Raw genomic sequence first — 15,177 nt, 5'->3', positions numbered from 1 at the left:
TTGAACACAGTTTCATCTTAGACTGTACACCACCTGACCAGCTCTTGAGCCACAGAGCTCTGGGAGCTGCGATGGATAAATTCGCTGATCTGGCGGCCAGCCTTACTGAATCTGCCGACACGTCCGCGAGGAAGGCAGCCGCCCCCTGCATTAGCGGAAGACTGGCCAGGATTTTTTCCCTTGGAATGTCCCCTTTAATCTGGTCTTCTAGATGCTGAAACCAGACCATCATTGACCTGGCTGTGCAAGTGGCTGCGACTTCCGGTTTCAATGCTCCCGCTGGTCACTCCCAGGTTTGTTTTAATAAGGTTTCCGCTTTTTAATCAAGAGGATCCTTGAAAGCTCCTAAATCCTCAAACGGCAGGGTGGATTTTTTTTAGAGAATTTTGATACTGTCACGTCAATTTTTGGGGTTTTATCTCACCTGGTTGATTCTTCTTCCTCAAACGGGTATCTTCTCTTTGAAGGTGATGGTAACTGCCCTCTCCCATCAGGTCCTTTCTATTCCCTGTCGATAAACTATCCTCTCATTGACAGGGAATGTGCGCCTCTTCTTCTGATCCAGACCCCCAAACATGATGTCCTGAACAGTACTAGGGGTCTTGGTATTGTCTATGCCCATAGTTGTTCTGATGGCTTTAATCAGCTTACCCGTGTTTTGCACTGGAAAACACGGCCTACCTCCTGTATCGCTATCTGAGGAAGATGATGATGATGAGGATGACGAGTAGGTAGGAGAGGAAATAGACTTCCCCTTGCCCTGGAATACTACAGATTCTTCTGAGTCTGATGTATGACGTCCCAGCTTCCTACTCTTTTTAAATGTAGCCAACGTCTTTAGTGAGTCCCTAACCTCCGTCTGGATTAAAGATTTTAAATCCATAGCAAAATTAGGTGTTTCCTCTGATATGGTTTCTTGGATACAACTCGGGCTAAGCTTTTTAGTATAAGTGCAGGGAAAATTAACCCCGCACAGCGCACACTCCATGTTATTCCTCTTGGCACTACACTTTTTGGGTTTTTCCTAGTAGAAAAAATACATAGAAAAAAGGGACCCATCTACTATGGTGAACTTTCACATAGATCACTCACTACTCTGCCGTTCAGGGTACCAGAGATTGAGGCTGGATCAATTCATATGATCGCTCCCGGCTGGAGATGGTGGACTCGCGACCTGCCCTGCTCCTCTGGCTGGTCTTGCTGCCGCTTGTCCGACTGACACTGCTGCGGCCTTGATGGAGCTGCTGGGGCTGCTTTGGTGGCTTCTGCTGCTGCTACTCTGGTGACTGCGGCTCTTGCCGCAGGGCGCTTCACTACCTGACACACGCTCTGCGTGTGCGCAACCCCATGGCCCAGCATTCCGGCGCGCAACGTCAGCAGGGTGCGGCGTAAACTAACATGCGCCCTGCGTGTGTGTAGTCCTGGTCCCGGCATTCTGGCACACTACGTCAGCAGGGCGCGCCGGAACCTCTTGACACGTGCCCTGCATGTGCACAGCCCCGGAAGTCCCACTTGCCAGCGCGCTTAGCCACAGGGTGCATAATACCACTGCACTCCCGCGTGTACCCTTGGTGGGCGGATACCCTCTTTCAGGTGGTGCTGTCATGGAAGAAGGAAAAAAAAACAGAGGTTTCCATAAAGGCTCTTGAAAAGCAACATGGCTTCCATAACCCAATCCAGCAATATCCGATCTCCCAAAGTCAAATCTCCCCCTTGCTTCTGAGCCTTGCAGTGCGCCCAAACCACATTTAGCATCTATGTATTTGACATTACTATAGTGAGAAGAACCCACTTAATTGATGGTGTGTGTCTCCTGGAGCACAATCTGGGCACTATGTGTTGGGCAATGAAATGGCATAATTGCAATTTTCACTCTCCAACATCCACTGCGTGCTAATATCCGGAAAGTGCCAGTAGAATCAAAATAGTCACTACCCCTTTAGATTAATTCCCTGAGGGTTAAAAATTACACAATGGAGTCACTTTATGTGGATTTCACCGTGCTGCCCTGCTTAGGGCAGCACGATAGCTCAGTGGTTCGTACTGCAGCCTGGGGTCCTGGGCTCAAAATCCACCAAGGACAACATCTGCAAGGAGTTTGTATGTTCTCCCAGTGTTTCTCTGGTTTCCTCCCACACTTCATAGACATACTACTGAGAGGGAATTTAGATTGTGAGCCCCAATGGGGACAGCGATGATAATGTATGTAAAGCGCTGAGGAATATGTTGGCGCTATATATATAAAGAAAATAAAGATTATTACTGCTCTGGTTTTCTGTTATTATGTCATATTAACGCTTCTGCAAATGGTGGGTCCCATCTCCTCTGGGATCTGCTCCTGCGACGTCTGGTTCTCTCACCAGGAGCCGCCTTATTCATTCTGCAGGCGGCGCTGGTGATGGAGGAGACGTCAGAACCAGAAGCTCTGGGCGGCGCAGGCTCTGTCCAGCCACTAAGATTAGGGTGCCTGGGACCTGTAGTACTATCCAGTCTTGCAGTATGGGTGTGTGTGCTGTCCAGCTGCAGTAATCTGCTCCCTGCTTCAGCCATTTGGAAAGCAGAGCACCCTACTAAAGCTGGAAGCATATTGCCGGAAGCTGCCAGATACAGCCTTGTTCTCCTCTGGTTCAGTCCTCTGTGCTCAGCTCCCGGCTTGTGTATTTGTTTCCTGTTGTGACCTCGACCCGTTTACTGACTACCCTTGTGTCTTCTGATTTTGTATTTTCTCTGCCCTCCTGGTTCTGACCCGGCTACCTGACTATTCTTCTTGCCATCTCACACCATAGAACAGCAGATAGCACCATGGCCCAAGCCTAGGGGTGTCTGTGTAAGTCCAGATTCATGTAGAGGGGTTAAAGGGTGATGAGCAAAACTGTGAGTATAGACAATAACACATCAGCAGTAAAAAATGAGTAACTAATGGTGAAACCTCTCTGGGGTAATTATAGTATGCGGCTTCGTGGCTCTTGGCCATCTAAATTATTGTAATGTCTAATAAATATTTTCTATCACATGAGATTCAAGAAAAAAATATACTTTTATTAAAGAGAACTATTTATAATAGTGCAGAGCTGAAAATGTCTTAATTTTAGATCTCGGGCATCTGGGAGAGTCAATGGAGACCTTCTTTTTAAAGACTACCAGGGAGTTACAGACTAACGTAAGTGAGGCCGGCCGATCCCACCACAATCAAACTATCATACAGAATGGACATGGAAAAAATAACTTATTTTTTTATTCTATGTTACATCCTCAACAACAATGTATGTATGAGAGGAGAACTACAAACTAAATAGGAGTTACACTCATTTATGGTGGACCATTGGAGCTACTATGAGTCCTGAGCAGGAGAGTAGAGAAAGTATTAGTGCCCCCATTTCAGGAGAGATTGTGCAGTAATCTGAATTCCTTAGAATTGAAAACATAATGGAATTTATGACGTGGAGTGAATCCATGAAACCAGGGCTGGAGCCAACACATCTCCGGCAGGTGTGAATAAATGTATATTACAGCCATCAGCCACGCACAGCTTAGAGATATATCATGGCACAGGTGTAATGTTTTCTGTATAGTTTATCACAATCCTGTTTGAAGTTAGTTGGTTTTAAAAGAAATTGAAAAGTCAGGATAAAGGGAAACTCTGCTGTTATTGTACAGAAATTCACACTTGGCCTCACTGCACATTTAATGTTGTCGATCATAAAAGTAAAGTTTGGCCAGAAAGACTGGACCTGGTCTTGTAGGGACCATATGAGCACATTCAGCAGCACAGAAGGGAGAGAAGGTAGATTCATCCAGTAAGATATCAGGGATCTAGGAAGCCAACAGCATCATTACCCTCCGCTTTCTCTTACAGGCCCATCATAATATTTTTCTTCAAGTGATTTTATAAGTTGTCAGCACATTCTACGTACGCTGTCATTTGGCTTTGTAGTTAATAATAATAATCTTTTTATTTATTTATTTTTTGCAGTTTACAGATCTGGGCAGGTCACGGTCAGCGTCTACTAATCCCAGGAGGTAGGTGGATTGTCAAGGTTGTAAGTTCTATAGAAAAGGGCTTTCAATGTCCAAAATGATTTGAATAGTTTTGGGTGGAGGAGAATGTTGTGATCTAGAGGCAAAATGGTGATCACACGATTGTGATACGACCGGACTACACCACTGATAAAGCAGCCACAGCTGGTGACTGAGAAGAATCTGTGACTTCTCTGCATTTAGTGGTTACTACTCACCTGGGTAGTCATATGTGGGAATCTCCTCTTTACACCGCTCATCACCCCTCACATATGTCTCTGTAGTATTAATATGGGTCAGATCTTCACCCTGAAACAAATATTGTAAAAGTTACAGACAGATGGAGAAGTCACATCTATGATCAGCTCTAATCCTGCCATCTCGACTGTTCTCATTACAATAGTCTATAATATAACCGGGGATGCGTGTCTCTGTCTGAAGCCTCGATAGACTGCGCATGCGCGACGCGCAGTCTGGCTCCAGACAGAATCAGGCATCCAGCCGTTACAGGTAAGAGGAGTGTATGGCGCCGGAGATCACAGTATGCGTAGGCACTGAACGTATACCGCAATCTCCGGCGCCATACTTACCTGATCGGGAGGAGCGTTGCAGCGGCGCCTCTTCGTCGGAAATGGGGCAGGAGTGAGGCGTCGGATCGGCGCATGCGCATAGCGCTATCTGGCGCCGTTTTACTGAAGACACATTTACAGTGTGTGTTCAGCAAAAATGGCGTCGGACAGCGCAGTGCTCCGGCGACACACTCCTCCCCCGGCCTCCGGCAGAACAGGGCGCAGAAGCGCTGGAGCACAGGGAAGAAAGGCGAGTATAACTGTTTATTTTTTTGTATGTGTGTACAGTGTGAAAGGAATGAGGGGGCCACACATACCAGGATTGGGGGGTGAGGGGGCCACACATATCAGGATTGGGGGGTGAGGGGACCATGCATACCAGGTTTGTGGGATAAGGGGATCATGCATACCATGATAAGGGGTACCACACATACCAGGATTGCGGGGTGAGGGGACCATGCATACCAGGATTGGGGGGTGAGGGGTACCATGCATACCAGGATTGGGGGTGAGGGGTGCCATGCATACCAGGATTGGGGGTGAGGGGTGCCATGCATACCAGGATTTGGGGGTGAGGGGTGCCATGCATACCAGGATAGGATGGTGGGGACAGGATGGGGGCAGCACAAATACCAGGAGGGGGGCAGCACATACCAGCATGGGAGACCATATAGCAATAAAAATGCTCGCCACCTGGGCGTAAAATGGGTTCAATAGCTAGTATAAAACATATAATACTGGTGGATAAAACAAGACTGAGCACAAGACCTTCACAGCCATCTACACATCATAGGGGAGATCTCATGACACCTTCTCTCCATCTACCTGATGATTTTGAGGAACATTGGGATCTTCTTGTTTACAGTCCTGTGGAAGAAGAGGACGGGGACATCTCTCTGGTGTTGTCCTCTTACTGGATATATCTGGAGGAAACACATACAGGGACTGAATTCATTCTTTACATACAGATAATTATAGGCTGTGTGTATTCAGTCCTGTCTATTACCTGGTGATGTGAGGGGCTGGGGAACCTCCATCATGACGTCCTTGTACAGATCTTTGTGTCCTTCTAAATACTCCCACTCCTCCATGGAGAAATAGACGGCGACATCCTGACACCTTATAGGAACCTGACACATACAATGATACCGTCATCCCTGATCCCTTCATAGCGTTACTGTATAATATCCCAGCATTTCCAGCAGTGTCACCTCTCCAGTAAGCAGCTCAATCATCTTGTAGCCGAGTTCTAGGATCTTCTGGTCATTGATGTCCTCATGTATCAGGGGGTGAGGTGGAGGGCTGAGTAGTCTTCCCCATCCCTCAGACACAGGGTCCTGACAGAACTCACTAGAGGTCTTCTTCACTACTGTGTAATTCTGGTTATGGAGAGACACATTAATAAATCTAACTCTAGACATTTCCAGAGTCCTCACCTCTCCAGTTCTGTCCATCTGTTATTCCCATAGATAAGAATGAAGTAATGTGACGTCATCAGAATCTCTCACCTCTCCAGTAAGCCGGAAGAGGATCTCTAGGGTGAGGTGTAATATCCTCTCCGCCATCTTGTCTCTGTCCATATCCATCCTTGATGGGTAAATCAGGAAAATTCTCTTATATAGAAGATCTTCACTGAGAGGATCCGATATTGTAGGCACCTGAATGAGAAGATGATGAGCCGATGTAACATCATAAAAATCCTGTGTAATAATACAATTACTGGAGATAATAAGGGGAAATGTGGTGGGCCACTGAGGAGGCCCCAGATGTTGCAGAAGGGCCAGCTGGGGTATGTAGTCTCAAAGGCAGCAGATAATGATGTCACAGTAGTTGAAGTGGACCCCTAAACACTTCCTTAGTGTCCACAATTGTCGGGAGGTGGCACTTGTGGATGGGATAGGACCCCAGGGGGCACTCCTGTAGTTGTGGTGTCTGGGTGCAAGTTTGGAGTGCCCGTGATGTTTGTGCAATCACAAGCAGCCAGACACCCAGGTGAACTTGTAAACATGACAATTTTACTGAAGGAGGTAACGGGGTACAGTCTCTCTTGAAGGCAAAGTTTACAGTATTTTGTGCATATGAAAGTAATGGTTCTCTCCTCATAAGACAAGCGAGGTTATGGCCTCTCAGGGCGGCTGGAGCAGAGTCCTCTTCACTTGCTAGTAGAGGAAATGCTATGCGCAGTCTAAGAAATATTACACTGATTGAGGGACCTTCACAGAATGGCTCTCCGTGGAAACACACTAAAGTCTGGGTGTGCTCACAGTTTTTAGCCCACCGTTCCCTTTCGCAGGGGGTAGTCGATGGTGTGGCAGCCACGTGGATCTGGTCCGGCTAGAAGCAAACAGGATAACCAGCGTGCAGGAGAGCACACGAACAGAGTTATCTCTCCTGACTGGAAGAGGCTTGTCTTTTTTGGAAGGAGATTATGTGGAGAAAAATGTCCCCCCAGCGTGGACTGGCATGGAAACTCTTCTGTAAGAAATAGTGTCTGTCTCCTGTATCTTCATTAGGCAGCTTGAACCGCCCACTACTGATTTGTACCAGTGTTCAGTCAGTGTGCGAGCCCTGAGCTGGGAAACTCCTCACAGCCATTTCTATGGCAGCTTATTGTGAGGAGAATCACTTACCTTTCATATACACACATTGGCCAGTAGATGGCAGGAAAGTCCAATTTACAATGCAATGTATTATATCTCCTAACTCACAGTGCCCACACTGGAACAAGTCTACTATCACACTACAACTGTCTCATTTAGCAGCAGTAGAACGTGAACCGGGATGCCACAGAAACATATGAGGAGATATATTATTTTACAGTACCGTATTTTTCGGACTATAAGATGCACCTAGGTTTTAGAGGAAGAAAATAGAAAAAAAAATTAAGCAAAAAATGTGTTGACATTGCTGACACTGGTATAGGGGTAATGTCCTCCAATTCTAACAATATCCCCCATCTTGGTTTATATGCCCCCCTTCCTTTCATACGTGGCCCCCATCCCCATCCTGGTATGCCTGGCATCCCTCCATCCAGGTATGCATGGCACCCCTCCATCCTGGCATGCATGGCACCCCCCATCCCTATCCTGGCATGCATGGCACCCCCCATCCCTATCCTGGCATGCATGGCACCCCCCATCCCTATCCTGGCATGCATGGCAACCCCCTCATCCCTGTCCTGGTATGCATGGCACCCCCCTCATCCCTGTCCTGGCATGCATGACACCCTCCATCCCTATCCTGGCATGCATGGCACCCCCCTCATCCCTATCCTGGCATGCATGGCACCCCCCATCCCTATCCTGGCATGCATGGCACCCCACATCCCGATCCTGGCATGCATGGCACCCCCCTCATCACTGTCCTGGTAGGCATGACACCCCCCTCATCCCTGTCCTGATATGCATGGCACCCCTCATCCCTGTCCTGATATGCATGGCACCCCTCATCCCTGTCCTGATATGCATGGCACCCCTCATCCCTGTCCTGATATGCATGGCACCCCTCATCCCTGTCCTGATATGCATGGCACCCCTCATCCCTGTCCTGATATGTATGGCCCCCTCATCCTTATCCTGGTATGTATGGCCCCCTCATCCTTATCCTGGTATGTATGGCCCCCTCATCCTTATCCTGGTATGTATGGTCCCCCTCATCCCCATCATGCTGCACATAAAAAAATAAAAATAAACACTCCTACTCCCCTTTCTTCTCTCCTCCAGCGCTGCGTCCTGTCTGCCCCACTGATCTGGTCATGTGAGCCACGCCTGGCGTCACTACCATGCGCGGCTCACAAGGAGAGATCAGCTCCCGGAAGTCACAGTGACTTCATGCTCCTTAATAGCCGGCACACAGCTGCAGAACAGCTCCTGCTGGGAGATCACGTGTGCAAGCTATTAAAGGGCATGAATATTCACTCGCTCTCCACGACCATGAGCATAGAGACAGGTTAAATATTCATTCACGCTTCCATGGGCGTGGGGAGCACTGAATATTAATTTTCTTTAGCAGCGGGGACAGTGTAGGCTGCTGCCTCCTGTGCCCCACTCCTCCGCCGCTACCGCTCCCCCCACACATCATATATATACCCCCTCATCCCCCAACATTCTGACTATAAGACGCATCTCCTATTTTCCTCCAAAACTTTGGAGGAAAAAAGTGCGTCTAATAGTCCGAAAAATACGGTATTTAGTTTTCGGCTTTACATCTAGTAATAAAACATATATATTTTAGGCCACAGACAACAAGCAGTTTCTTCCTTGGAGTCGGCAGCTGAACACGTTTCTCAAAGACTCATCTTCCATAAAGCTAATTCTCGTCTCATTTACCGACACTGGAATCAGCATTAGCAATACTGCAGGAGATATTCATTACACGTGACATGAGGAATAACTACTTCATGAGGACGACATCTTCATCTTCTACTACAGCTCTAGAAACATATTTGGCCAGAGTCCGTTACTGACTACATCACCACTGGCCGGCTATATGAATGTTTCCCGTCTTCCCTGCACTGTAATCTTCTATCACATTAGATCTCATGTCTGATTCACACACACAAGTTTGAGGCTTTGACACATGGTAAAGTTTTTAATATTAGACAGAGTAGGACTATCCCGAATAGGTTCACCTTGCCATGGTAGCTTTCATGCTATTTTTGATCAAAAACAGTGTTACTAAGAACCCTATTTTATTTAAATGCACTTTTGGTTTTTATTTATTTATTTACAGCAGGGTTTATGATCATTTTTCTTCTTGTAGTTTTTTTCTGATTAATGGCCATTGTAAACATGCATTATGTGCTGAATGTATGCCAATTTAAACCAATCTCAAATTCTTGTTTTTCTCATGGGCACAATAGTGGCCGGGTGGGCTGCCGCTATGGATAATACGCCTCTAACTATCCAACTATGATGTAGTAAAAATCTCATAGGTTCTGGATTTATTAGTATCTGCACCAAGAATGGGGCTAAGTGAGTATTTATTAATCAGCACTGGGGTAGTCGGTGGAGTGGATGAAACCATATTGTGGGTGTAGGGGGCAGTACTGTGGGAAAACCTCCCTAAAGTAAAATCTTAAACATTTATTAAATATATGCATTAAAAACTGGACTAACAGCAGATATGTACTTAAAACTAGCAAAATTACAAGCTGAATGGCTTGTTGTGGATGTATATAAACAGATCTAAACAATGATGCTGCTAAATAATTGACACAGTCACTACCTTACCCTATCCTGTACCTAAACAAAGCTTATACTGCCTAGCTGGGGAGGTTGGCACCCTCAACAATGGTGACCCCGCTCACTGGTGGCTGTACCTCAGAAGCCCTTGTGATCCCTTGCTGTTTTTGTAAGTTTACCCACTGACAAAGACATGAACAGTCTGTAATTTTAAGGGTAGGTTAATTTTAACATTGAGAGATAGAATATCCAAAAAAAAAAAAAAAAAATACATTGTATAAATTAGATAAATTTATTTTCATTTTGTAGTGACAAATAAGTATTTGATTCCTCTTGCAAACAACACTTAGTACTTGGTGGCAAAACCCTTGTTGGCAGGCACAGCAGTCAGACTTTTTTTGTAGTTGATGATGAGGTTTGCTCACATGTAAGGAGGAATTTTTGTCCACTCCTCTTTGCAGATCATCTCTAAACCATACAGACTGTTCATGTCTTTGTCAGTGGGTAAACTTACAAAAACAGCAAGGGATCAAATAATTATTTCCTTCACTGTATCCACGTTTTTCTCAATATCTGAAATTAAATCAGAATAAACCTTTCCCATTATAGGTCAATTAGGATTACCATAATTTTTAATATTTGTCAAATGCCAGAATAATGAGAGAGAGAGAATGTTTTAAGGCATATTTATTACTTACTGCAAAGTCAAAAGTTTACATACACTAAGATTACTATGCCTTTAAACAATTTTGGACTGCCCATATGATCATACTGTTACGGGTCCGGGTGATGGAACCTCTGTGCTGAGATATGAGGAGGGACCAGAGGGGCGTAACTGGACCCTGGCTACACGGCGGCTTAATCGACTCCGTGAACCAAGGAGGGACGGAGAAGGTGGAACAGGTGCCACACTGGGACCGACCTCCAGTGAGAGCAGGCGACTCCCACGGGACTGATGGCCAAAGCCAAGAGGCACAACAGATGAGCATGGCTGATAGACAATGCAGGTAAACGGGCAGGCTTGGCAGGCAGACTGACAGGCGGACATGGCTGATAGACAGGCAGGCAGCACTGGGACCTGAGGGCTGGAAAGAGTGTTTAGAACACAAACCACAACTTTGCACAGGCACCTCCATTTTTGAGGAGGTGCTTTAAATAGGGGCAGTCCTCCGGCCATTGGCCAGGGACTTTTTAGGACGGCACGCACCCTGGGAAGATGCTGCGGTGAGACCAGAGGAAATAGCGGGGAACGCCGAACCATAGCCACGGTGATGAGTGGATCGACGTCTCTGCCGCCCAGGAGGCATAGACGCCGACACAACACATATCACGTGTTTGGAAGCTTCCGTTTTTTTGGCAACATCTTAGTTATTTAGAGACACACGTATGGATGTATTTTAATACACACCTGACACACACTGCTTCTTTGTGTAGCATCATGCGAAAGTCTAAAGAAATCAGCCAAGATACCAGGAAGAGAATTGTGGACTTGCACAAGTCCAGTTCATCCTTGGGTGCAATTTCAAGATACCTGAAGGTGCCTCATTCATCTGTACAAACAATTATACGCAAGTACAAACAAGATGGGAATGTCCAGCCATCATACCGCTCAGGAAGTAGGCGGGTTCTGTGTCCCAGAGATGAACGTGCTTTTGGTCCAACATGTGCATATCAACCCAAGGACAAAAGCGAGAGACCTTGTGAAGATGATGGCGGAAGCTGGTAAGACTGTGTCAATATCCACAGTGAAACGAGTGCTGTATCAACATGGGCTGAAAGGCCACTCTGCCAAGAAGAAGCCATTACTCCAAAAGAAACCTAAAAAAGCCAGATTAATGTTGGCAAATGCTCACAGGAACAAAGACCTTAATTTTTGGAGGCATGTCCTGTGGTTTGATTAAACTAAAATTTTGGGCATAATTACCATTGTTACATTTGGAGGAAAAAGGGAGAAGCTTGGAAGCCTAAGAACACCATCCCAACTGTGAAACACGGGGGTGACAGCATCATGTTGTGGAGTTGTCTTGCTGCAGGAGGGACTGATGCACTTCACAAAATAGATGGCATAATGAGAAAAGAATATTATTTGGCAATACTGAAGCAACATCTCAAGACATTAGCCATGAAGTTAAAGCATGGGCAAAAAGGGTCTTCCAAATGGACAATGACCCGAAGCATACTGCCAAAATGGTAACAAAGTGGATTAAGGATAACAAAGTCAATGTTTTGGAGTGGCCATCACAAAGCCCTGATCTCAGTCCTATTGAAAATTTATGGGCAAAGCTGAAAAGGCTGCGAGCAAGGCGACCTACAAACCTGGATCAGTTATACCAGTTTTGTCAGGAGGAATGGGCCCAAATTCCGACCGAACTATTGTGAGAAGCTTGTGGAAGGATATCTCAAACGTTTGACCCAAATCATTCAGTTTAACCCCTTTACGCCCCAGGGTGGTTTGCACGTTAATGACCAGGACAATTTTTACAATTCTGACCACTGTCACTTTATGAGGTAAGAACTCTGGAAAGCTTCAACGGATCTCCCTGATTCCGAGAATGTTTTTTTCGTGACATATTGTACTTCATGACAGTGGTAAAATTTCTTCGATATCACTTGCGTTTATTTGTGAAAAAAATGGAAATTTGGGGAAAGTTTTACAATTTTCAAACTTTGAACTTTCATGCCCTTACATCAGAGAGATATGTCACACACAATAATTAATAAATAACATTTCCCATATGTCTACTTTACATCAGCACAATTTTGGAAACAATTTTTTTTTTTTTTAAGGAGCTATAAGGGTTAAAAGTTGACCAGCGATTTATCATTTTTACAACAAAGTTTACAAACCATTTTTTGGGGTCCCCGTCACATTTGAAGTCACATTGAGGGGTCTTTATGACAGAAAATATCCAAAAGTGACACCATTCTAACAACTGCACCCCTCAAGGTGCTCAAAACCACATTCAAGAAGTTTATTAACCCTTCACATGCTTCACAGCAATTAATTGAACGTGAAAGGAAAAAATGAACATTTAACTTTTTTTCACTAAAATTTTACTTTAACCCCAAATTTTTTTTTATTTTTACAAGCGTACCAGGAGAAATTGGAAACCAAAAGTTATTGTGCAATTTCTCCTGAGTATGCTGATACCCCATATGTGGGGGAAAGCCATTGTTTGGGCGCACGGCAGGGCTTGGAAGGGAAGGAGCGCCATTTGACGTTTTCAATGCAAAATTCGCTGGAATTGACAGCAGACCCCATGTGCCTAAACAGTGGAAACCCCCCCACAAGTGACCCCATTTTGGAAACTAGACCCCTTAAGGAACTTATTTAGAAGTGTGGTGAGCACTTTGGACCCCCAAGCGTTCCGCAAAAGTTTATGACGTAGAGTCATGAAAAAAAAATAATTTTTTTTTCCACAAAAACGATCTTTTAGCCTAAATTTTTTTTATTTTCCCAAGGGTACCAGGAGAAAGTGGACCTCAAAATCTGTTGTCCAATTCCTCCTGAGTACGCTGATACCCCATGTGTTGGAGAAAACTACTGTTTGGGTGCACGTCAGGGCTAGGAAGCGAAGGAGTGACGCGCTTTGGAATGCAGACTTTGATGGAATAGTCTGCGGGCATCATGTCACGTTCTCAGAGCCCCTAATGTGCCTAAACAGTGGAAATGGCCAACAAGTGCCCCCTTTTTGGAACGGATACCCGATTTGTGAATCTTATAATGTAGTGTCATACGTCAGTTGTGTAGTGTTCGTCAGGTTGTCATACGTCAGAAATTAATTTAGTAGTCCATGGAAGTATGGTACTTTTTGAAGCATTCTTTCATGCACAGGCCAGGTTTGTCGGGGCAGGTGTCACACTGATAAATGGTGTCCTTGCGTATTCACCTTTTATAAACACACTCGGCACTTCTTTTGTGACCTTTTTTTCCGCTGTGAGGCATCTGCCCTGGGAAATGCTGGTCTGGTACAATTCGAGGACCTTCAGTTCCGGAAGTACTGGGGCCCGCTCCATCACCACTGCAAAATATCAGGGCCTTGATAACAACCTCCTGGAACTGAAGGTACAACGTAGAAGTCTGGCCTGCACATTGTGATAGAAGGAAAGAATTGTGCATTGCCATCTGTACAATGTGCATGGCCAACTTTTTGTACCACACCCTGGCCTTTCTCAAAGCACTGAACGGCAGGAGGACTTGATCAGAGAGATCAACTCCCCCCATGTACTTGTTGTACCCCACTACACAGTCTGGTTTGACGACCTGTGTAGTGGGACCTTGTACAGTGCTGAGAGTGCTGCCATCACCATGTATGGTGGTCAAGAAAAGGACATCCCTCTTGTCCTTGTACTTGACCACCAGAAGGTGGTCACTACATTGGGCTCTGCTCTCACCCCTTCTGAGCAGCTGCCCAATTAGCGTCTTTGGGAGGCCTCTCTATTTTTGCGGACAGTATCGCAGGCTGCGGTACGTCGCACAGAGAGGGACTTGAAGAGAGGGACACTGGTATAAAAGTTATCCAAGTACAAGTGATAACCTTTATCCAGCAGTGTGCGCAACAAGTCCCACACAATTTTCCCACTCACTCCCAGAACAGGGGGGCATTCAGGGGATTTAATCCGGGAGTCCTTCCCTTCATAAACTCTAAACTTGTGAGTGTACCCTGAGGTACTCTCACAAAGTTTATACAGCTTGATTCCGAACCTGGCCTTCTTATTGGGCAGGTGCTGCCGGAATCCAAGCAGCTCCATAAAAGCCATTAAGGACTCATCCACGCAGATGTCCCTTTGGAGCACGTACACTTCAGCAAACTTGTTGTTGAACTGGTCGATGACCGGTCGAACTTTGAAAAGATGATCAAAGTTCGGGTCATCGCGTGCAGGACACCTTGCATTATCGTTGTAATGCAAGAACTTGTGATGGCCTGAAAACTTTTCCGGGTCATGACCTTTTGGAACACTGGAGTGTTATACAAAACGTCAACACTCCAATATTGCCAAAGTTCTGTCTTCTTCATGATCCCATATGAAGGACCAGGCCCCAAAACTTCATTATTTCTACTGCGTGTACAGGAGACCAGTTAGAAAATGATGAAGAGGGGTTTTGTTCCAAAAATTGATGAGCGTATAAAGCCCACCATGAGGTTTACAAGATCCTCAGAGAAAAAGACTTTGAAAAAGTCTAGTTCTGTGAGGCCGGTGGTGTCAAACTTGATTCCTGATTCCGCCACAAAATCAGGAATCAGTGGCTCATAATTTTGGGGGGGGCGAGGTCCACACGGGGTCAGTAGTGGGGGGAGGGCGCTGGTTCATCTTTTCTCCTGGGGTGTCTGAGTGGCGGTTCAGCAGCACCTGAAGGACTCCCGCTTTCCCGGCTCCATGTTTTAAAATTGTAAAGAATAAAGGAT

At 45.8% G+C, this 15,177-nt stretch overlaps 1 protein-coding gene across 1 annotated transcript in view; it reads right to left on the bottom strand.

Annotated features, from left to right (window-relative positions):
• LOC141191632 (uncharacterized) overlaps positions 1-15,177 on the bottom strand; it is a 34,838-nt gene that overhangs the window by 16,097 nt on the left and 3,564 nt on the right. Inside the window, exons 2-6 of the mRNA XM_073661569.1 lie at positions 6,095-6,244; positions 5,798-5,965; positions 5,593-5,716; positions 5,412-5,509; positions 4,236-4,326 (exon numbers count right to left, since the gene is read on the bottom strand). Coding sequence (XP_073517670.1) covers positions 4,236-4,326; positions 5,412-5,509; positions 5,593-5,716; positions 5,798-5,965; positions 6,095-6,172 — 559 coding nt within the window. The 5' untranslated portion in view covers positions 6,173-6,244. The remainder of the gene's footprint in view (positions 1-4,235; positions 4,327-5,411; positions 5,510-5,592; positions 5,717-5,797; positions 5,966-6,094; positions 6,245-15,177) is intronic.

This window comes from Phyllobates terribilis, unplaced genomic scaffold (genome assembly GCF_046119375.1).
Source record: "Phyllobates terribilis strain yellow unplaced genomic scaffold, ASM4611937v1 Scaffold_49__1_contigs__length_9717188, whole genome shotgun sequence".
Taxonomy (NCBI): domain Eukaryota; kingdom Metazoa; phylum Chordata; class Amphibia; order Anura; family Dendrobatidae; genus Phyllobates; species Phyllobates terribilis.
The sequence above is the reverse complement of the archived record's forward strand: the minus strand, read 5'-3'. Positions and strand labels throughout refer to the sequence as shown.